Raw genomic sequence first — 23,731 nt, 5'->3', positions numbered from 1 at the left:
AACTCGAAGTAAATTAGATAATAATAGTAACAATAATAACAATACTATATTTATTATTATTATTATTATTATTATTATTATTATTATTTATACCATTATGAAGTTTGGAAAATGTTGATTGATTTTGTGAGTTTTGGAATGTCAGATAATTAGATGGAAGTTCACTAAAAAGTAGATTTAATGAGTGATGTAAGTTAACAGGGATGGATACTTTATAAAGAGCTCTGGGCGAAAGGCATTTTTGGTAGCAGCTCATGATGTTATACAGTGGGGAGGACAGACTGCTGCATTTGCAGCACTTTTATGTTGCAATTTTTTTTGTGGCTATATATTTGTGCAGAAAATTAAATATTTGTTTCCATTGGAAAATTCAATATTTCTATTATGTAATGTATGTTATCAAAGTTAGAAAATGGAATGTATTACTGTGAAGGGACATGGAGCTTCTGTCTGCAAAAACAACATTTTATATCTTAGTCTGCTTTGAAATTTTTCTTTCTGTGTTTTACAATTTTTTTTTTTCTGGTGGACTTGTTCTATGATGCTTAATTCTTCCAATTTTACCTATATTTGTATATATATATATATATATATATATATATATATATATATATATGTGTGTGTGTGTGTGTGTGTGTCAGTGTGGGTGTAATGTGTGAGTATTTATGCGTGAGTGTGTATGTGTGTGTGTGTGTGTGTGTGTGTGTGTGTGTGTGTGTGTGTGTGTGTGTATATATATATATATATATATATGTGTATGTATATATGTATGTATATATATATATATATATATATATATATATATATGTGTGTGTTTATTTTTTATATATATATATATATATATATATATATATATATATATATACACACACACACACACATACATACACATATATATATATATATATATATATGTATATATATATATATATATATATATATATATATATATACACACACACACACACACACACACACACACACACACACACACACACACACTCACGCATAACTGCAGTGGTGGTGCTGCGGTAGCGTTTTCTCCTCACAGTAAGACGTTGTCCTGTTCGATTCTCAGCTAAAGCGTCTTCTGTGTGGAAACATGCATGAATGGGCATACCCTCGTTGAAGGTTGTGCGTCAGAGCTGGCAATTCGGCACGTAAAAATCTACTGCCAATCATTAGCGGACCGGAGTTCCGCTGTGGTGACCCCTAACCGGGAAAAGCTGAACGACACAATGTGTTTATTATCACAAGGTCATCCTGAAATGCATAATCCTGGTAACAAAATATATGAGGACCAAAACAGTGAAGACTACAGTGTCAAACTTCTGGACATGCTCCTCCTGCCAGACCCATGCTAGCACTTGTTTCTGGGTTTACATTGGTAGGGATATGCAGTATTCAATATTTTTAGAAATCATGGTCTTCAGCATTTTGCTCTTCTGTATTATATTACTGGGATGCAGTTCAGTAAACTGTCAACTTTTCTGTGAGATAGTTTGTGTTGTTTTGTGAATATTGACCATTCGTGATATAACCATGTAATGTAATATAAATAGATATAGACATATAAATAGATACATATATAATTTGTGTGCGTGTATGTCTGTGCATTTGTATAAGTAGATATATATGTATATATATATATATATATATATATATATATATATATGTGTGTGTGTGTGTGTGCATATATGTATACATATGTATGTATGGGGTATGGGTCAACTGATTTCATCAAATGACCAATGCATCGAAGTTCACAGTGTCGACTAGAAAAGATTCATATGATACTACACATGAACTGAGCAACAGTTTCAGCATTTGCAAATTTAAATGCAAAAATACTGCAAAAAATGTTTTTTACAGTGGAGGAATCCCATCTTGCACCCTAACACCCCATGCTAATTATATATGCTAACTCCAAGATTGCATGCTGTCAGGGAAAGGGGATAGTCCTCTACTGTGACTATGGTGTGATCATGCATACCTGTCAACCTTGTACATATTCAATGACTGTGTGACACAAGGGGACATGGATTTGCCTCCCTTGCAAGACTCATAATAAAGCCCATTCCTTAAGTTAGTTGACTCAGAGTTCTGTGGATTTTTATCAGCATTCTATTATTCGACTGTCTTTCTTAATCTCTATGTAGGAGTGATTAGGAATGGAGTTTTATTAGACAGTTTTTAGGCCTGGGGCATTGCAGATGCTATTGTTTATCTTTTTACGTACTGGAGACTGAAATTCTAGAGGGTAATCCAAACCCTCCCCCATACAAGGACAGCAGACCTCTGTCTTCTATTGTCCCCACACCCCATTAGAACCATTCCTCTGGTGTCTAAAGTGTATCAAATATGAATGCATTTATTGTAGTCCTCAGTGATTTCTATACAACAGGAATAAATGGTTTTCATTTGGAAGTTCTGTTCAGTCTTAACTATAGGCATCTTGTTTTTTTTTCTTTTATGATATAAAGTTATACTACAGCATTTATTTTCATAGGTTCATAGGTTCATACTAGACTATCTGCCCTAGGGCATTTATAAGCCTAGCCAGAGTGTGTTTGGCTTTCGCCACCCATTTTAAATAAATTTTGCTATGCTCTTTTTTGAGGTTAGTGTACTGTGCCTCTGTCTAACAGTGACACAGAAGTGATACCAGGGGTAAACCTCCGATCCCCCATCCACTCATCAAGATTCCTCTTGAAGAGAGTCAATGAGGGACTCTGCCTAACCTGGACTGGGATTTTATTCCAGAGTGAATGGAGCCTCTGGGTTATGAATCTGTTCCTCCAGCATGTCCTATTTATTTCAGTGCTGAGGTTCAAGTATCTCGAGCGTGTAGCTCGATGGGATTTGGATTTTCTGAGGTGCAGCATGTCCATTAATTCTGGGTTGGACATAGCTTTATACGTCAGGCATAGATCGCCTCTGAGTAGGCGGTATGCCACTGAGTAGAGCTGGAGTTTCTTTAACCGGGCAGCATATGGCATCTGTTTGAGCCCTTTGATCCTCTTGGTGAGGTACTTTTGGGGTCTTTCCAGTTGCTGCAGGTGTCTGATAAAGTACATCCTAAAAGGGGCATTGTCCTCAATTATGGGCCTGATGAGGGATGAGTAAAGAGGCACGATGACCTCCCCTGATCTAGATGTGAATCCCTTCATGATTAGGTGGGCTATATAAAATATTATTCTAACCACTTTGGCCATGTGGTTGTCAAATGTGAGATTGCTATCAACTTGGGTCCCCAGGTCCCTAATTACTTCTTCCATACTTAATGGATTACCACTTATGTGGTAATTTGTGGGCACTTTGTTTTTGCTAAAGGGGATGACGATACACTTTTTGGCATTTAGCTTGAGGCCATGGCTCTGGCACCAGTTGTCTGTTTCTATGATGCCCTTTTGGAGGATGCTTGTGTCGGCTGGAGAGTCGATTATGGCGCCCAGTTTGCAGTCATCTGTGAACTTGGTCAGCCACAGTCCTTCCGTGTTGGCCTGTACCTCTGAGAAATATATACTGAACAAGAGAGGTCCCAGGACTGAGCCTTGTGGGACGCCACTTGTAACTGGTTTGGAGTCTGACATGGCTCCAGCAATTTTAACCGTGTGGGTTCTGTCCTTGAGCCAGTTTACAACCCATCTAGTGACATAGGGGTTTATATTTAAGCTGGTGAGCTTATCTATAATTCCCAAGTGGGGTATTGTATCAAAGGCTTTTGCGAGGTCCAGGTAGGTTGTGTGGACCACCTTCCCCTTGTCAATGGCCTTGGTGACTGTTTCAAAGAAATCAACGAGGTTTAAGAGGCAGGATCTGCCCTTAACAAAGCCGAACTGGGTAGGATCCAGTGTCTGTAGGTCCCCAATATCTTTATTTATAAGGTCCATGATGATCCTTTCCATAGCTTTGCAGACCAAGCTAGTCAGGCTTATGGGGCGATAGTTTCCAGGATCCGTTGAGGCACCACCTTTGTGGAGAGGGACCACTGTTGCTGTACGCCACTCTTTGGGTACATATCCTGTAGTAAGGCTGAGATTGAACAGTAGTTTTAAGTTTGGGTTTAGCTCTTCTTGGAGTTCATGTAGGACGCAGCCCGGGACACCGTCTGGTCCCATTGATGCTGTGTTTTTTGCTTTGGAGCAGGCAACTCTTACCAGAGCATCTCAGATGTCAGGGGAGCAGCACTCTGCTGGGATAGATATTTGCCGTTTTGGTGGGGAGGGGAGGGGGAGTTTGCGCTGAACCTGTCAGCTAGGATGTTGGCAATGTCTGTGGGTTCAGTGTATTTTTTGTCATTTTGGACTAATTCTGAGCATATCTGGGAATTCCCACCCAGGTTCCTAACATAACTTAAGAAAGCCTTGTGATTATCCTTTGTGTCCTGTGCAATATTTCTCTCGAAGCTGGCCTTAGATGATTTTATGAGTGCCCGTAGTTTTTTGCTAATACTGATCAGAGATGCCTTGCCTTTTTGGGATTTTGCTCTATCATGTAGTAGCTTCCTCCTTCTGTTGTATAGTTTGTTTATGGCTGAGGTCCACCAGACAGGACGTCTGCCTTTGGAGGATTGGATCTTGGTTTTATTTGGGATTGCATGATCCATGCATTCTTGAAGGTGTTCATATAATGCGTTTATAAAGGATTCTGCGGTCTGGGCCATATTTTCCACAGGCCCGGGGGCTTTGAAGGATTCCACCTCGATTTTGAGGAGTGTGAAATTTGCTTTAGAGAGGTCTTTCACTGTGGTTTTTTGGGCAGGGGGAGGGGTCGGGATGTGAATATCCAGTGAGATTAGTTTATGGTCTGATCTTACCAGTGAGGGATACACTTCTGGTCTGGAGCTTAGAGTCCCCATGTTGGTGATGATCAGGTCCAGTATGTTTTCCCCTCTTGTGGGACTGGTAACAAGTTGTTCCATAGTATTTGAATTTATAAATTCTAGGAACATTTGGGCTAGGATGTCGGAGCTAGAGTAATGTTCCCAGTCTATGTTTGAGAAGTTGAAGTCGCCCAATATAATGGTGTTTGGAGAGACCTTCATATTTTCCAGTGTTCTCAGGAAGGCCGAGTGGAGTTTCTGGGTTTGGGAGGGTGTCTGTAGCAGGCTATAAACTGGAGGGCAGTTTTACCCGCTGTTAGTTGCACATGGATAGTCTCTGATGCTTCGTGCTGTGCCACCAACCTGGAGGTGTGGGTATCTTTGACGAATATTGATACTCCCCCTCCTTTTATGGTTCGGTCCAAGTTTTGGGGCCGAAAAGCATGGTATGAGGTATAACCTGGTAGTGCTGGGGTGCTCTCGGGAGCCTTGAACGAGGTTTCTGTTACTGCACAGATATCGATGTTCTCCATGCTAAGGAGAGTTTCGAGTACATGCATCTTGAGGTTTAGACTTCTGGCGTTGAGTAGCATTACTCTTAGTTTCTTATCCCTTGTGATACCTACGGAGGTGGGTTTGTCTTTTGAGCCTTGCCTAAAGAAGGCACTATGGGGGTAGCAAGAGCCTTTGCCAATATCCGAAAGCCCAGCGGTGATAGGTGCAAGCCGTCCCTAGCGAATCATCGTGGCTTGTCGAGCATGTCATCCCAGGCTGACAGGCATTGGATCCCCTTTGAATGACACCAATACTTATGCCAATTGTTGAAATTGATCATCTTGTCTTCATATTGTGGCATCATTCTTGGTGAAGGTAAGATGCTGCTCAAGGTCAGGGTCATACCGGCCAGGGCTATGTCTCTTTTCATGTAGTCCAGGGAGGTACATCGCAGGTCATTCACACCAGCATGGACAATGACCGAGTCATATTTGTACTTGCCTTGGAGTGACCTGAGTGCTTGTGTTATGTGGCAGATCGTAGCGCCTGACAGGCAGCTCACCGTGACCTTCTCCTTGTTCAGCCTGGTGAGCGGGACGTCAGTGACTGTCTCTCTCTAGCTCCATCCTTCATTTTCTTTGCCTCGCTGCCTTTTTGTTGTAGAATTTGACAGTGCTGTTGTCTTACTGAGTAAGCATATATTAACATATGACCTCTGTGAGAAGTGAACAACTGGCTGGTGTTTTTTGTGGACCGATGCATTCAAAAATAAGTTATATGTGTAATGCACATCTAAAGAAGTGAAAACCCAGTGGCAGTATTTTATTTTTATTTTTTGTGCCTGTGTTCCTCAATGAGTGCTCAGAAATTGCATTTATTAGAAAGACTGTTTTTGTCTGCAAAATGCAGGTCAGGAATAGACGCAACCTTAGACAGTATATGACATTTTTGTTGAGAATGTATTCCTGGTGAGGCATGCTCTTTATCCATGTTATTTAATAACATATATTTGGCAGTGCTTAAATCAGAAATGTAAAATTCCAGATTTAGTCTTATTATTTTACTAGTACTCAGTATAAATGTAATTTATGTAAGTGATATAAACAATGGAGAAAAAATACTTTATCATGTAATAACTGTAGTTTGTAGCCATAGCTTTGACAGGACATTGTAAAACTTCAGCCATTGAGATTCTTTGAACTGGTATAAACTGAAGAGTGGATGGGGATTAACAACTAGAAATAGCAGATGTTAAGTTCCTGATAGAAAACCTTACTAATAATTTCTTTGGTTTATTTTAGGCACCACAAGACAACCTAAAGAAGGAGAAGTCCCTGGAGTGGACTATAATTTTATATCTGTTAAGGAGTTTATGGAATTGGAAAAAAGTGGTGCTCTCCTAGAAAGTGGAACATATGAAGGTAAGCTTATTCAGTGATAGTACCTTCTTGTACTAAGGACATCTTTCCTATTTATTTCAGAAACAGAAGAATGCAAAGTGCAAAACATGCCAACTGATGCAATTGTTTATGCATTTGTATGGGATTAAATGCACAGTTATGCCTGATTTATCAAATGTTGGAATGTAAAGTTGTTTCACTGAGTATAAGACGATTCAAATGTGCTTTGCTAGGACTGTGATTGATGCAAATTAGTGTTAGTTCTGCTGTTACTAACTGTAGACACCACATTAATGTCAAACCAGTGTGTTTTATGCTATTGAGTTATTGTTTTGCTTTTTGCTAAATATGATGGGAAAGAAGTCTACAGTATTCTGTATTTATAAGCATAGAATGTGCACTTTTTTTCACCTGAGCAGCAGAATTTACTGGAGGGCACAGAAGTTTGCCATATGTAGTAGAATGGAATACCTCCTATTGATCTTTATCTTAATTTACTGAATTTTGAGATAGCACATTAAAATCTTTATTTAGAGTGATGAAGAAGACAATTAGATGTATCTGCTAAGAAACCAACAGTTTGTTCGTTCCTGCTTTGTTGAATAATGAAACACAGGAATGTATTTCCTTTTGTTGTCGTTTCACTACATGAGTACTTACATGGCCACAGATCATACCTTCAGATGAATGCTGGACTCGGGAAAAAAGGGAGAGCATTTGTTTCATGTTGTTTCTACTGTCACTCTTTTCTATGAGTTTGTACTACTTCAGACTTAATGGGTATGGTGGGATCACTTCCTTACCAGGGGTATTACAGGGTCTTTCCTCCATGCAGAAAGTAAGATGTTTTTGTGTTTTTATGATCTTGATGGCATCACTAATTTGAACTTGTGACCTTCCATATTTTTAGATGGTTTAGTATTGACTAATCACATATCATATAATTGCTTGATTAGTCATAGTGACTCGTCATCTGCTGTTATATTTCTTTCATGGAGTGTTTTTTTTCTTCTGTAGCTTTTATAATGCATGTATAACAGCATTTGACAGAATACTAGCCAATTAGGGCTGTCACCATTTTAAAGATTACTATGGCTTGTTCAATAAAAGTGATGAATCTATTTTCATATGATTCAGCATTGTGTAAGTGGACAATAAAAATCCTAACATGGGCTACACCTCTGTTCAGTGACTGGCAAAAATGTACATATTATTACTTACCCACACCCTGATATATGTATGCATAGTAAAATCTGGACAGTAACAAAAAAGATGATTTAACTGGAATTGTACTATTACAGAAAAAAAGACATTGTGCGTCATCTGTTAGTAAACTAGTATCTCTGGTTATGTTAGGCAGTACTTATTACTAAGAGTTTTCTGGTGTATGGGAGGTTTCCATGTCAGTTCTTCTCCATGCCTAGGAAGTACAGATCTTCCATTTTGCTTATTATCTACCATTTCAGACCATAGTTTTTGGAAATAATGAAACAAGACCATGTGTCATGAGCATACCTCCTGTCTTGTGTGCATATAGCAACTTTGATAGACAATTGAGGTGAGCTCAAGGGAAATGGTCATGTTAGGATAGACTATTGCCCAGTCTTGCCTATCTGCTGCAGTGTAAAATAACATTATCATTTCGTTTGCAGTATTATGATCAAATCATCAGTAAGTGAGCTGTCTTCTAAGCAATGCAAGAAAACTAGGATTCTGGCTGAAACTTGCTAATAAAATCATATAAAGATGCTGTATGTGCTAACAGTGTAGTAGATACTTGTGCCGTTATAAACAAACAATAACAAACAATTTATTCCAAAGTATGCTAGATCTCTACCAGCAATAGTATTTTTCAAACACATGCCTTACACAGCTTATGCCTTAAGCATATCTCCAGATGCAAGTGGTAACGGTCCTACTGTTGATTGCTTTGTAAATATCTTTTTCCAGCTAGAGCTGATAAAGGTTTTTTAATACAGCAGCTAGGTTTGATAATTGTGTTTTCACTTCATGATCCTTATAAAGCAGCTTTATGAAATACTCTAATGCAAGTGTTTGGGTGATAAATTTAAGCTACCTACAAATGTTTAACAGGTTAGAATACTGTTACTAATAAATTATAGTATCAACCTATAAAAATATAACAGCTGTTTGTCTAAATGGCATAGAGTATTACCATAACTGTTTGCATAGTTCTTAATCCTAAATTCCAATAACGTATTAACACGTAGAGTAAATTTAAGTAGTAGTTTTTATTACATTCAGTTTAAATTTTAATTTTACTTGTCTTTGAATTACAAGTGTTTTCTTCTCTCTGTTTCTGTCTCTGTGTCTCATTTTTTGACAGTTGGTGTGTATGTGCCAGAAGATAGGAATTCATCTATTTCTGCTTTGCTAATCTCTTTTGTACACAATAATCTTTTGGGAGATATTAGTAGGTACTCTGAAGTCCTCCTACACTCCAAAGACATGCGGTAGATTGTAATTGAATTGACATACACTGTCAGGTGTTAATGCTTTTGTGTGTGTGTGTGTGTGTGTGTGTGTGTGTGTGTGTGTGTGTGTGTGTGTGTGTGTGTGTGTGTTAAGCTGTGTCTCCCTTGTGATCCTGATTTGGATAAAGTAGGAACACAGAATGAAAAGATACTTAAGTTCATTAATACTTATTATGCTATTGATCTGTGAGGATCTTAAGAAGCCTAGCCTTACATTCCCATGGTAGTTTTAGAATTAATAACCCAGAGGTGGGCAGAACAAGAAACAGTTGGGACATTTACTAGTTGCCTGTACAAATGAGGGACATAGATGCTAAACCAGTGGTGAATTTGTAGTTTCCCATCCATTTATCCAAATTACCTTTAAAGAGAGTAAGGGAGGTACTTTGCACTTTATGTGGAATGAAAGGTGGTTCCTTTATTCGATGTATTCCCTGTGATACATACCTTTCCCCCCAACATGTTCTGTTTACATTGTGAAACAGATCGAGATCCCTTAAGCTGAAGTCTGTGCTACCACAATATGTAATTGGTCTGATAGGCTAGAGTTTGTTGAGGCTCTGTATGTGAGGCAGAGACAATCTATCAGTAGCTTGTATGATACCAAGAAGAGTAACAAAGCTCTGAGAAGGTAAGCATAATTTCTGTGATTTAGGCCCTTGAGATTTTAAGTGAGAAATCATTGTGGTTGCTCTAAGCATGACATCTGTTTGGACAGATAGATGCCAAACAGGATAGTATATTCAGAGACCTGCCTGATGAGAGATGAGTGCATTGGCCTGATTTCATCCTCGGACTAGGATGTCATACCTTCAGATATCAGCTGCGCAAAGAAAACAGACGTCCTTGCAATACTAGATACTTGGTGATCAAAGAAGACTTGACAGTATAGCTGTTACAAGATCAGCTTTCAGGGGAGTGCTGTCACTGTCATAGTTACAAGTGAAGGGATGCAGTTATACATTCATTGGCATTTAATCACCAGCTATTTGTTTGGAAAGGATCCTCTTGGGATCATTTTGGTATCCTCTGGGGAGTTTATGATGGCACCAAGTTTACTGTCATCAACAGACTTGGTCAGCCATAAACCCTTTACATTTACTCTCTGAGAAGTACATGCCAAAGGAGATTGGCCCAAGACTGAACCCTGGGGTACACAACTAGTGACAGGTATTTTGGAGGAGGTAGAGCCACCCACCTTCATTTTCTGGGTTCTCTTTGTGAGTAACTTTGCTATCCAAAGAGTAACAAAGGAATTTAGATGGGAGAGTTTATCTGTGATATCTGAGTGTGGGCTGGTGTTGAATGTCTTTACCAGATCTAGGTATGTAGTTTATACTGATTTGCCATTATACATTGCTTAAGTAACCACGTCAAAGAAGTTAACCAGGTTAAGTAGGCAGGATCTGCCCTTGATAAGTTCATACTGGCTTGGATTGAAAGTTTGGAGTTACCCATGTCCTTATCTTTTAATTCCATAAAGATACCTTCCACAGCCTTATAGATGAAGCAGATCAGGCTTGTGAGTCTATAATTACCTGGACGCATTGATGCTGTCTTCATTCATGTATAGGTTTGTAGATTAGTACTAGACTAACTGCCCTTGTAGTCTATTTTAAGCCTAGCCAATTACCTCATTTGAGAGTCAAACCCTGAACCTTGTGTTTGTAAGTTAAACACCTTAACCATTATGCCAACCTTCCCCCTGGGAGAGGCATGAAGCCTGTTGGTGGCGGGTATTGAATAATCAGTGTAGGAGCATCTGACAGGTCCTGTTTCAGGCTGACCAGTGGGCAACTTGGCATGCTTTCTGTCCACATAGAAGTAGTGTTCTTGGCCTTGGATATCACCTTGAGAACTTGTTCTTTTGAGATTAAAGTAGAGGGGTGTACATGCAGTTTTGTGATTAGGGAATATAGGAGGGAAATGTGGGGAGAAATCTGAACTAAATCTGTCCATTAATAGACTGCCTATGTCCTCTGGGTCTAAGTGAGTAATATCCTGTACTATTAGGTCTGTGTGGTGCTGACCATTATTTCTGAGATTTATAACATAACTAAGATGACTTTGGGTTTTCCTTTACCTGGGTGGCTATTTTTTTCTAATATTTGACTTTGGTTGACTCCATCATGAGATACACTGGTGTCCCTCCCACCAGGCTGAGTAAAGAGAAAGTCATAGTCAGTTGCATATACGGGACTAGGATCCACCACATTACACATGCACTCAGGTCATTGGACCACATTTACCAATATAACTCAGTTATAGTCCATATAAGAGTAAATGATTGAGACGTACCTCCCTGAACTATATGAAGAGAGACATCATGCAGCTCTCGGAATATGTGTCTCAGGCTGGTATGAGCCTAGCATTGAGCAGCATTTTACCTTCTCCAAGGATGATGCCAAAATATGAACAAAAGATGATTGACTTTAGTAATTGGCTTAGTTTCTGGTATCATTCTAAGGGGGGGGGGGGTGCAATATTTGTCAGCATGGGGGGAGATGGTCAACAGACCATGCTGCTTTGCCAGGGATGGTTTGCACCTCTCTCCCCTAGGCTTTTGAATATTAGCTAAAACATTGTCTTCCCCCATAGTGGCTTTTTTCGTAAATGCCCAAACTGAAAGTACTTCTGATATAGCAAATCAAAACCAAGAAAATCTAAAGGTATTACTGCTCAATGCTAGGAGTCTAAACCAAAAATCCACTCCCTAGAAACTCTCTTTACCCTAGAGAATGCTGACATATGTACGGTCACTGAGACATGGTTTAAAGCTGCGGAGAGCACACCAACTGTGCAGGGTTATAATGCTTTCCACACATTTAGGCCAGCTACTTCACAGGCAGGGACTAAAGGTGAGGTGTCTCTATTTACATCAAAAATAAATATACTTCAAAGCTGGTCAAACAGCACAATGCACTTGAGCTGCTCCATGTTCAAATCACCATAGGCAAAATCCAATACCACTTCCTTGCAAGCTATAGGTCTCACTGTATGACCCAGAAAACCAATACAATGTATTTAAACTTTTTAGAAATACTAACCATCCAACCCAATACCATATTCATGGGTGGATTTAATTACCTCACTATTAATTGGGAGTTGTATACAACACCAAACGTACATAGGTTCATAAGTTCATTGGTGTGTACTAGGCCAATGGCCCTGGAGCCTTTACAAACCTAGCCCACAGAAGTGCCCTGGCATCATGCCGCTGTTAGTTCCCAGTGCCTCTAGCAAGCAGATCCACTGGAGTGATCCCCGGGGTGAACTTTCTATTTCCCATCCACTCATCAAGATTTCTCTTGAAAAGGGCCATTGAGGTGCTCTGCTTGACATGTATGGGAAGTCTGTTCCAGAGCATGGGCAGTCTCTGGGTTATGAACCTGTCCCTACAGCATGTTCTGTTGATTGTGGTAATGAGGTTGAGGTCCCTGGAGCGTGTGGTGCGGAGGGAGTGGGATTTATTTAGGTGTAACATTTCTAACAGGGCTGTGTCAGACATGGCTTTGTAAGAAATGCACAGAGATTCCTGGATTTTGTAAACACAAACTCCCCAGACCGGATAGTCAATACACCAATCAGGGGTGCAACCATATTGGATCTGGACCTTACTAATATGGGAGAGTACTGCACATTCCTTACTGTAGTGCCTTCTCTGCTAAGGTCAGACCACAAAATAGTCTCCTTTGAAGTAAAAATAAAACCTGGACCCCCAGCTAAACCTGGAATATTCAGGAACTATTCTAAGGCTAACCTCCTGCTATAAAGTGAGAACTTGGCAAAATTTCAAGCCCTCATAAACCTTGAGAACGCTGCTGCCTATGCAGAACTGTTTACAGAAACCCTGGATAAGCATGTTAATAGCTGCACAGAGGCAGCTGTACCCACCAGGAAGAAGTACAGAACTAACTCAATAAACAAGCCACCCTGGTGGAATCACAAAATTAATAGGCTGTATAACATGAGGAAGAAAATCATGGCAAAAATTAGGAGGTGCAGCACCCAGCAGAATAAAAGCACTCTCATCAAACTAAATAAACAACTCAAGAGGACAAATAAAGTCTACCAAAGACAAATTTAAGGTAAGTTTGACCTCCCAGGCCAAGGACAACCACAAAGCATTCTTTACCTATGTCTGCAGCCTCAAAGGCAATACACAATTGTGTGCAGAGCTCATTGTAAATGGAGCGACCTATACTGAGCCAGAAGATATAGCAAACCTCCTGCCTGATAAATTCAGCTCCAACTTTAACCCTCTCTCCCCCTCAACCTTTCCTCAGGAAATATCATCAAATATAACTCCCACTACTATCACTAGGGAACAGGTCGTTGATGCTCTCTCTATGACCAAGAAAACTGCATCAATGGGCCCAGACAATATCCCAGAATGCTTTCTAAATAGCATGAAACATGATCTATAAGGGCCTCTGGAATTACTGTTTAACTGTAGCCTCCAAACAAGCTTCGTACCTCATGAATGGAGAAAGGCAACAGTCATCCCTCTGCACAAAGGTGGGCCATCTACAGACCCTGGAAACTACAGACCCACAAGTCTCACCAGTCTTATGTGTAAAACCATGGAATGAATTATCATGGAGATCATCAATAGAGATATAGTAAACCTCCAGACACTGAACCCAACCCAGTTTGATTTCGTCAAGGGCAGAGCATGCCTACTCATTACCTCTCAGCTGTACAGATTTTCACAGAATGTCCAGATTTTTGGCTCATATTTTTGGCCTGTTCCTCTTTTTTCCTGGCAAATCACTGGGATGATCACAGGATTGTAGTCACTAAATAATGACATACATTTGAATTTCAGACTTCAAATCCTTCAGAAAATGTATATTAAAACAAATCCTGTTACTTGAGCAGTTTATAAGAGCAATATTTAACATATGTCCCTGTTTGTACCCCCATTTTGTCAAGCTTTGTCCAGATTTTTTGCATTAAGAGGTTGAGAGGTGGACTTCTTTGAGAAGTCACCATAGCAATGGATGAGGGCAAAATTGTTCACACAGCTTACCTTGACCTGGCCAAGGCATTTGACATAATACCCCATTCGGGCATTGTTGACTAACTGAAGAGGTTAGGTACAAACTCATATGTCACCCGGTAGATAGTCAACTTTCTCACAGACAGGACCCAGGAAGTTAGAATTGGGGAGTCCACCTCTACAAAGAAGCCAGTCACAAGTGGAGTCCCTCAGGGATAATTCCATTGACCGCTCCTTTTTGGCATTTACTTCTCATAAGTCAATGCCAATGTCAGTGGTCTCTGGCTGACTAAATTTGCAGATGATTGCAAATTAGAAGCTGTCATTAAATCTCACACTGACACAAATGTTCTCTAGGAGAGGCTGACAAACACAAACAACTGGTGTCAGAGCCATGGACTAAAACTAAATGCCAAGAAATGCACAATAGTATCCTTTAAGAAGTCATCCATCCCTGGTATCTATCATATTGACAACACACCCCTTAGAGTTGACCCAGTAGTCAGGGACTTAGGGACACACATAGATAGTAATCTAGCCCTTGACCATCAGAGTGGTAAGGAAATCATTCTGTGCTGCACAACTTATAAACAAAGGCTAGATTACTATCTATGTGTGTCCCTAAGTCCCTGACTACTGAGTCAGGGACTTAGGGACACACACAGTAATCTAGCTTTTGACCATCAGAGTAGTGAGGAAATCATTCTGTGCTGCGCAACTTATAAACTTATAAACAAAGGTATAGCATCTAAGTCCAAAGAAGTCATTGTTCCACTGTATTCAGCATTCATCAGACCTGTCATTGAGTACAATGCCCACTTTGGTATGTGCCTAACTAGGCATAGCCAACAACTGGAACATTCACAGAGGTTCCTCACTAAAAGAACGCAAGACATAAGTAAAATGTCCTATGCAGACTGCCTCAAGGCCCTATCCCTGTATTTTGTCACCTATAGGCTTTTGAGGGGAGATCTATGCCTGGCATAAAGTGCATTGTCAGACCCCACTCTGATGAACCTCCTGCATATCCACAAAACAAACAGCACCAGAATTACCCATTCTAAAGACTTAAACCTTGCCTGCAATATAAATAGGACCTACTGGAGAGATAGATATGTATCCCAGAGATTACCCCATCTATGGAACAGGCTCCCCATCCATGTGAAGCAGAGTTCCTCCCTAACGAAATTCAAGCACAACTTGGACAATTGGATGGGAAAATGGAAATTCATCCCTGATTTGGCACCTATGTCTCTAATGGACACAGGTAACCTGTAAATGGTTAATCTCCCAGGCCCATGCTTACACTTATCAAGGGTATCAGAACTTGTCAAAGATTTGGGATGCATGGCTAGGCTTAAAAAGGCCCTTGTGGTCATTAGCCTAGTAGACACCTATGAACGTATGATTAGGGTCTTGTGTTTCAAGTTTAAGAAGAGCATTATTGATGTCTTGGGAGTTAAATTTACTTTTGCGTGCAGTGTTTTTTTTCTTGTATTATATAACCTATTGATATTAGAATTCCCCAGTAGGGGGTTATTTTTCAATTTCATGTTGGATTTTCTTTTGAGAGGAATAGATGTACCTATGCAGCTATTTACATTTGTGAAGAATTTGGCAGTAATGTATTCTACATAAGCCATGGGGTCATCCAAATGAAAGAGTTTTTTGAGTTTAAACAGGTTATCACTCAGTTTTAGTAAATCAGCCTTGGTATAGTCTCTGAACACTGAGGTACAGGAAAATTCTTCCAGCTCAGCTTCAGTCTTAAGGTGAATGTGGCTGATTTGTGATCCCTTTTGTCCAGGGTGGAAGATAAAGCTGGATAGGGGACAAAACTGTTGCATATTTCTAAATACCAAGTCTAGGAGCTTACCCCTCTGGATGGGATGTGCATTAACAGGTTCAAAGAGTCTGTATGGGTGAAGTCTAGAAATTTCTGGGCATACCTGTTTGAGGATGTATACATCTCACAGTTGATGGACAATTAGTTGAAGTCTCCTAGAAGAAAGATGTTTGGCTTGATGCACAGGGTCTTCATACTGGTTAGGTAGGAGGTATTTGCTGTGGGGGGGATAGAGGTGGTCTGATAGTTAGCTGTGAAATTATAAATGTTTTGTTAATAGTAAGATGGACATAGATAAGTTCCAGGTCATTATCCTGTCTAATGAGGCTGGAGGTAAAATCTATTTAAGAATATGGAGAGACCACCTCCTTTAGTGCCTTTATCTGATGTTGTGGACCTGAACTTCTGGAAGGCATTCAAACTGAATTAATTGAGGGCTCATACTGGTCCTGAACCAGGTCTCTGTGATGATGCATAATTGATGTATTCGAAGATAAGGTGTGCTTGAATTGAATGGGATTTGTTATGGCTTGTTTAATACCTTTATGTTAACCAGATTCTGTTTTGTTATATTGGAAGCTTTGAAGGCTGATGTCACTAAAAAAAGAGCAATGTGGAATGGACAAGGATTTAGCCAATATACAAAAGCCTTGCGGGGGGGGGGGGGTGCTGGCTGGGCATCCTTAGCATAGTAGTAGGAACTTTCTACTATGTCTTTCCAGGCTGATGTATATAATACCTCCTTAGAATGACACCAGATGCTAAGCTAACTGTTGAAGTCAGTATTCATTTGTTTGTTTTGTGACATGGTGATGGCAGAATACCTTCTTCAGACACATGCTCTGAGTGCTCTGTCATATCTCTTTTTATATAATCCAGGGAGGAACTTCTCAATTCTTTTTCACCCACGTGCACTGTCCCATACCTGTACCTATGGTGCAAGGACTTAAGTGCATGCAAAATTACAGATGGCATGTGCTTTATATGATTTATTTAATAACATTAAGGACATAGTCTGAGATTCAGAAAAGTTATGACAGTGGAAAGCCCTTTTTACAACTGGCAGTATCCATTTCCAGTTCTTACACAGCCTACTGCAAATGTTAATGAAGCATTGCAATGAAGCAGCATATGATAATTAACCATCTGGTTTTCCCCTGAAATATCTGTGGAAAGTGCTTTAGGCAGATGAGTGACTCTCAGAACTGCTCGACTATGTCAGTCATTTCTGACAAAGGTGATCATTAACTCAGCCAAAATCACATTTGCTCCTGTTCCTTTCAGTGGGTGAGACTGCATTAGAGGTGCATGCCAGAAACTTTAGCGAGTAGGTAGTGTTTGAATGTGTATGGATGGGTGTGGACATGTGTGTGTGTGTGTGTGTGTGTGTGTGTGTCTGTGTGTGTGTGTGTGTGTGTGTGTGTGTGTGTGTGTGTGTGTGTGTGTGTGTGTGTGTGTGTATACATGCAGAAGTATGAATGGTGTCTGAGGAGTCTCTGTGTGGATGTGTGTACTGTTTGTGTGTGGCTGTTTGTGTGAGTACATGCAGAAGTATGAGTGGTGTTAGGGGAGTATGTGTGTGTTTGTGTGTTGTGTGTGCCTGTGTGGCCATGTACCTCAGTACATGCAGAAGTATAAGTCGTTTTAGTGGAGAGTGTGTGTGCGTGTGTGTGTGTGTGTGTGTGTGTGTGTGTGTGTGTGTGTGTGTGTGTGTGTGTGTGTGTGTGTTTGTGCGTGTGTGTGTGTGTGTGAGAATGTGTGAGTGTGTACATGAGTCCAACTCAATGAGGGAATGAATGATATATGGAGATTTTGTGTGTGGTGATGTCTGTGAGTATGAGAGTAGGTGTGTGTGTGTGTGTGTGTGTGTGTGTGTGTGTGTGTGTGTGTGTGTGTGTGTGTGACTGTATACATGCGGAAGTATGAGTGGTGTTAGGGGAGTATGTTTGTGTTTATGTGTTGTGTGTGTGTGTGTGTGTGTGGCGATGTAACTCAGTACATGCAGAAGTCATTTTAGTGGAGTCTGTGTGTGTGTGTGTGTGTGTGTGTGTGTGTGTGTGTGTGTGTGTGTGTGTGTGTGTGTGTGTGTGAATGGGTGAGTGTGTACATGAGTCCAACTCAGTGAGGGAGTGAATGATGTATGGAGATTGTGTGTGTATGGTGATGTCTGTGAGTATGAGTGTATGTGTGTGTGTCTGTATGTGTGATTGTATGTGTGACTGTATGTGCATGTTTGAGGGTGGGGGAACATCCATGCCTCTGAACTCCCACTAGACTATTGAGCAGTGGATGTAAGTGAGACACTAGGCACCATGGAAACTTTTAGTACAGCTAATTACTGGAAAAGTGAATGATACATCAGGTTTAGCAGGATGAAATAAATGTTGGGAGGACCATTAGATACCTGGGACATTCTTGAATCCTAATTCCCTCATGAAGTTACAACAAATACAGGTGCTGCAGCATAACCCGTGTACTAAGAAGTAAGAGACTCTTACACCTGGCCTTACTGAATTTCTGTACTGGTCTGTGACATATGAAGGTCGTGTTAAGACTTCCAGACAAAGCTGGTGTGGTAGGAACTAGCTGGCACCAGGAAGTTTTTCTAAATGTTACTCTTATCCACCTAAAAAGTTAATAAAGTAACAGAACTGTCATCCAAATGCATTTCTGTACAATAAGAAGAGTGAAATTCTAATGTATGCCATTATTATCAACAATAGTCATATTGTATTATGTGTGTGTGTGTGTGCGTATGCTTGTGTGTGTGTGCATGCATGTTTGCGTGCACACGTGCGTGTGTGTGTGTGTGTGTGTGTGTGCGTGTGTGCGCGCGTGTGTTGTGTTTGCTCATGCAAATGCCTGTGTTATCATGATGCATTGCCTGCCACAACTGATTAATTCAAGGACAGCAGAGAAGGGCCCTTTATTACTTGTGGTAATCAGTGAGTGAGTCAGAGGCATACAGTTTACCCAATAATTAGGTCTTTACTCATTGCAGCTTATCTGTCTTTGAATTGCTTGGTTTCCTATTCACACTAAGTGGCCCTTTTTGTCGCAGCCTGACTGCTCACAGCTGGTCTGTTTCTGAATCCTGGCCATAGAAACAACATTATTAAAGTATTGCAAGTAATAGCAAACCCTCCCTGGCCTTCACCCAGACACCTTGCATGTGTCTTTCTGTCTGTGTAGTTAGCTGCATGTCTGTGCTCAAGTGGTGGGTAAAAAAGGATGGTGAAGGAATGACAAGCACTGTAATGAGATATAAGCAGGAGAGCAGTAAACATTTAAGGAGTAACTTCCGTGCTCTGTATGCTATCATATGAATCTTCAATGGTATTGGTAGTAGGTATCTGGTGCTATGAGATGATACCAGAGGATTCCTATCTTTATTATTATTATTACTGTTATATGTCAGTTACTGGGGCCCCACAACATGCAGACCATACAGGCATGTACTCTACCAGGCCTTTGGGCTCAGACTTCACAACACCTCAAATTGTTTTGGTTCCATACCATTATTTCCACAGATACAATTGGATGTTAAAAAATGTGTCCTTCAGCCATGTATATCACATCACACAAAGCAGATATGCAAAGGTTCTATTAGTCACAAGGCTAAGTGCCTTATACTTTCTAGCAGTGAATTTGTACTGTCCATCGCTGAATAAAGATCTGCTTAAACCCTTAACTGGAATGATGTTTCCTCTGGAAAGAGGACTTTATTTATTTTTATTTTTGCTCATTTTTGTTAAGTAACTGTGGCCAGGATCCAACATTCTGATCAGTAAGCCTTTTACTCGTAATCATTCACAGAAAGAGAGAGCATTAGTGAATCCAACAATGAGCCTTAACCGGATGTCATTGGTAAGGGTTCTTATATGTGTGAGATCCGAATTTGTGCAGAACTGGAAGGATCTACTAGTAAGGAAGTGTGTTCTTCACAGAACAGAGTTTTCACCAAAAGCAAGTCTAACATTTTTATTTGAAGGTGTAGGTGGTTTACTGTTGCAAATGCTGTAGTCATGTCAGTGAAGGCAGGAGCTGTTAGAATGCCTTCATTCATATTGTTATAAGTAATGTTAGTTACTGTATATAGGGTTGTGGCTGCATATATTCATTAAATGAGATGGGGGATGCAATTTTGGCCAGAAGCACAATAAATGAATGTTTGAATGAGAATAGCATAATGCCAGAAGTAAGAAACACATTAAAAATAATAGTCAGGGTTTAGCAATTTTAGGGAAGCCCCCCTCAGTGGGGTGCAGGATGGAGCTTGCTGAATTTTGTCCCTGTGTTTTTCTTTTTTTTTTAATATGAAATTTTCCTGAAATTAAATGTTCTGCTGATGCTTGTTAAGGGGAATTGCTACTCTGTGTCTGGTGGGTCCGCATTAAAAGCAATAATTAAAGAAAACGACCGTACTGTTGTATGTTGTTGACAGCTGGAAATATTTATAGTCCAACCAAAATAAGTATTTGATGTAGATGACATAGCTGGTGAATTTTCTGTAATGGGGCTAATTACTTTTTGATCGTTTGCCAGAAGTGTTTTGGACTGCATGCTAATCTGTCTATTTCTAAGGTAAATTTCTAGCAGTGAATGCATTGCTAATCTGCATTTTTTCCTAAACTGTAGGAATATTAGGTGCGGCTGTCAGTTGGGTTGGTTTGGTAACAGGCCTCTGATTTGTTAAGTGTTTTAGCTTTGTTGTGACTCATAGATAATAGTGTTCCATAAGCTATCTCATTGTTAACAGATAAGACCTTCCTAGGCTGTTATAAATTGCTGTATAAAGTATGAAGGAGCTGCATTTGCTGTTTTTAGCTATACTGCGATATCCTGTCGTGGAGTCTAATGGTGTGAAAAGGTCAGGTTGATTTAGTTCCAGATTGTGGCCTACCTGTTATGATTTGTTGTAGTTTCTTTAGTGCTTTAAATGACTAAGTGGAGGTAACTTGACAGTAATTGCAAAGAATGTTCCGTCTAACATCCAGGATCTTGCGCAAAATTAGATATAATGTGATTTAGCAGAGAATCATAGTTTGTGGACAGGTTTGGTTTGGATGGATATTTGCTATTTTTTTAAGGTTCCCCAGCTTGAAAATTTTGCTTAATTTAGTGTAGACTTTTGCTGCATTTCAGTTCAAGTCCTCCTGTATAGCTATATATTTCTCATTACAGTGGCGGTACATTTCATTTAATATTGTTTCCTGTTTTCAATATAAAAGAATGTGGACTATACCGGCTTTTGTATTAGTACATCTGCTTGTGAAAACAGATATACTGTGATCCAATTAAGGGCTACTTCAGAGTAGGGTTAGCTAGAATCTAACTATATATTGTTAACCACTAAACTATATTGTTTTGAATAAGGAGCATTACACCTCCAAATAACCTTTATTCTGGCTTGATATCAGTACATTTTGAGTAATTTGATCTAATGTAGTTAGAATAGTTAAAATATAAAGACATGTTTATGTGTCCTACTTTGTTGTGGTACATTTCTTGATTTCTACATTTGACATTCAAATTCAAACATACACTTATACATCATGGAGTACAAATATTATCTATCATAGCACCAAAACTGATAGAATTAGCACAATTTTAACACATTTCAGAATATCTAAGATGTGGAACATATAGCCTTCCCCAAATAAAAAAGTATATAGAATTGTTTATACTGGTTATTTTGTTATATTGAAAACAAGATGGCAGTAAAGAGAAATAAGACACAATAGTTCTTACAAGATATTCACACAAGCTCCAAACTAAAATGAACCGTGGTATATACCTCAGAAATACTCCCAGACAATCAGAAGCTCAATATTTCTTCCTGCAGTTTATAAAAGACAGTGCAAACGACAACTACAGGGATTACAGTGGTATCTTTTGGTCTTTATTCCAATGTGTACATTTTTTTCAGGCTGTACCTTTATTGTAACAGTGTTTGAACTATAGTGATCCAGTGACCAGAACATACATTTCAAAACTTGCCCTTGAGCTTTCATTTTAAGCAGAATTTATAGACAAGTTGTGTAGTGTGCAGCACTTGTGAAGTGGTCAAGCACAGGCATGTTGAGTACCTGCTAGTGCTATAGAATAGTGAGAAAAGTATGCAGACATAGGCCCATGAAGATGACCGTATATTGCCATGCAGTTGAAGGCATGCAATCAAATGAGTGTAAAATTATATTTAACGGAGTGACTCTGAAAGTATCTAACTCCAAATAGCTGAATGTGTTAGTTTTTCTGGTTTTACAATCCATTGAACCTTTTTTTTCTTGTTTTTGCATCGATTGCTTCTGAAAGCATGATGTGTTTCAGCGATATATGGAGTGGTAGGTGCACAGCAAATTGTATATGTCACTATAACAACAAAAAAAATGAGCTAATCTGTCAAGCTGCAAAAAGAAAAGATGCTAACAGCAGCAGCAATGCTCATGCAACAGCATTTATTGTGTATAAATGCTGCTACCTGTCATCTGGTATCAAGACAAGGTGTCAAATGTCATGACTGAAAATGGTACTAGTAGCATACCACTAGCTAAGCGACAAGCAGCTGACAAACCATTTTAGTGCAGACGGAAGTATTATATGGATGATTGCTAACATATCTTGCTCAGAAACAGGATCAGGAGGAATGTTTGGACTTCTTATACTGGGGACTCAAAGATATGTTTAGTGTGTACTTTTCTGGCACTATAGACATTCAAGAGACAAACAGTGGAGCACATTTGGTATCACACAGTGGCTGGCTTGTAGAATATTCAATGTATTCATCAATACACTACTACTACATGTGTATTAGCACACATGTTTCTTCAATACACCTGCGGAGATGACATTGATCTCCTCCATAAAGTATTCAGTGATGCAGATTGCACACACATGACAATAGAGATTGCACCTGGTGTCTAGGAACTGTGTTATGTCAGTAAGAAGGGAATACCTGGTGTGTATGAACTATGTTATGCCAGTAAAAAAGGCTAGCATTCTGTCAGCTACTAATCTGAGTGCAATGCTTAGGGGATGATAACTAGTATTTCTGCATAGCACCCTGACAGTTTCCATAATTCCCACACCTAGAATACAAGTAATCTATGTTGTCACTTTTTACATGGCGAAACTTCACAGGATGATCTCGATAGTAACTGGTAAGTGGAAGCACTCTTGTCTTCTTTTCCTTTCAGCTTTTCCCATTAGGGGGTCACCACAGTGGAACAACGGTCCACAGAATGATTGGCAGTAGAGTTTTATGGTGTAGAGTTGCCAGTCCAGCACCCAAGCTTCTGCAGAAGGCACACACACACACACACACACACACACACACACACACACACACACACACAAACATACACACCTAGAGCCAATTTAGAGTGTCCAATCCACCTGCAGCATGTCTTTGGGGTGTGGGAGGAAACAGGAGAGCCCAGAGGAAACCCACACGACTGCAGGGAAGACATGTAGACACCACACAGAAGGCAACCTAACTGAGAATTGAACCAGTAAACCTCTTGTTGTGAGGCTGCAATGCTACTGCTGCACCACCGTGGCTGCCCTAAGTGGAAGTACTGTGGTAATCAGTGATATATAGAACCAAAGGCAGTGAGCACAAATGCCTTACCCCTCATGTTCCTCCTGTGTTTTAAGTGATACTAGGTG

At 39.8% G+C, this 23,731-nt stretch overlaps 1 protein-coding gene across 6 annotated transcripts in view; it reads left to right on the top strand.

The window, feature by feature from the left end:
• Window positions 1–23,731, top strand: part of MAGI2 (membrane associated guanylate kinase, WW and PDZ domain containing 2) — a 2,888,931-nt gene that overhangs the window by 449,951 nt on the left and 2,415,249 nt on the right. For all 6 annotated transcript variants that reach the window (XM_044088324.1, XM_044088323.1, XM_044088325.1 and 3 more), the window contains exon 2: window positions 6,622–6,741. In XM_044088324.1, coding sequence (XP_043944259.1) covers window positions 6,693–6,741 — 49 coding nt within the window. In that variant the 5' untranslated portion in view covers window positions 6,622–6,692. The remainder of the gene's footprint in view (window positions 1–6,621; window positions 6,742–23,731) is intronic.

Source organism: Protopterus annectens, chromosome 11.part0 (assembly GCF_019279795.1).
Source record: "Protopterus annectens isolate FY-2018-M chromosome 11.part0, PAN1.0, whole genome shotgun sequence".
Taxonomy (NCBI): Eukaryota; Metazoa; Chordata; order Ceratodontiformes; family Protopteridae; genus Protopterus; species Protopterus annectens.
Note: the sequence above shows the minus strand (reverse complement) of the source record. Positions and strands in the feature narration are given on the sequence as shown.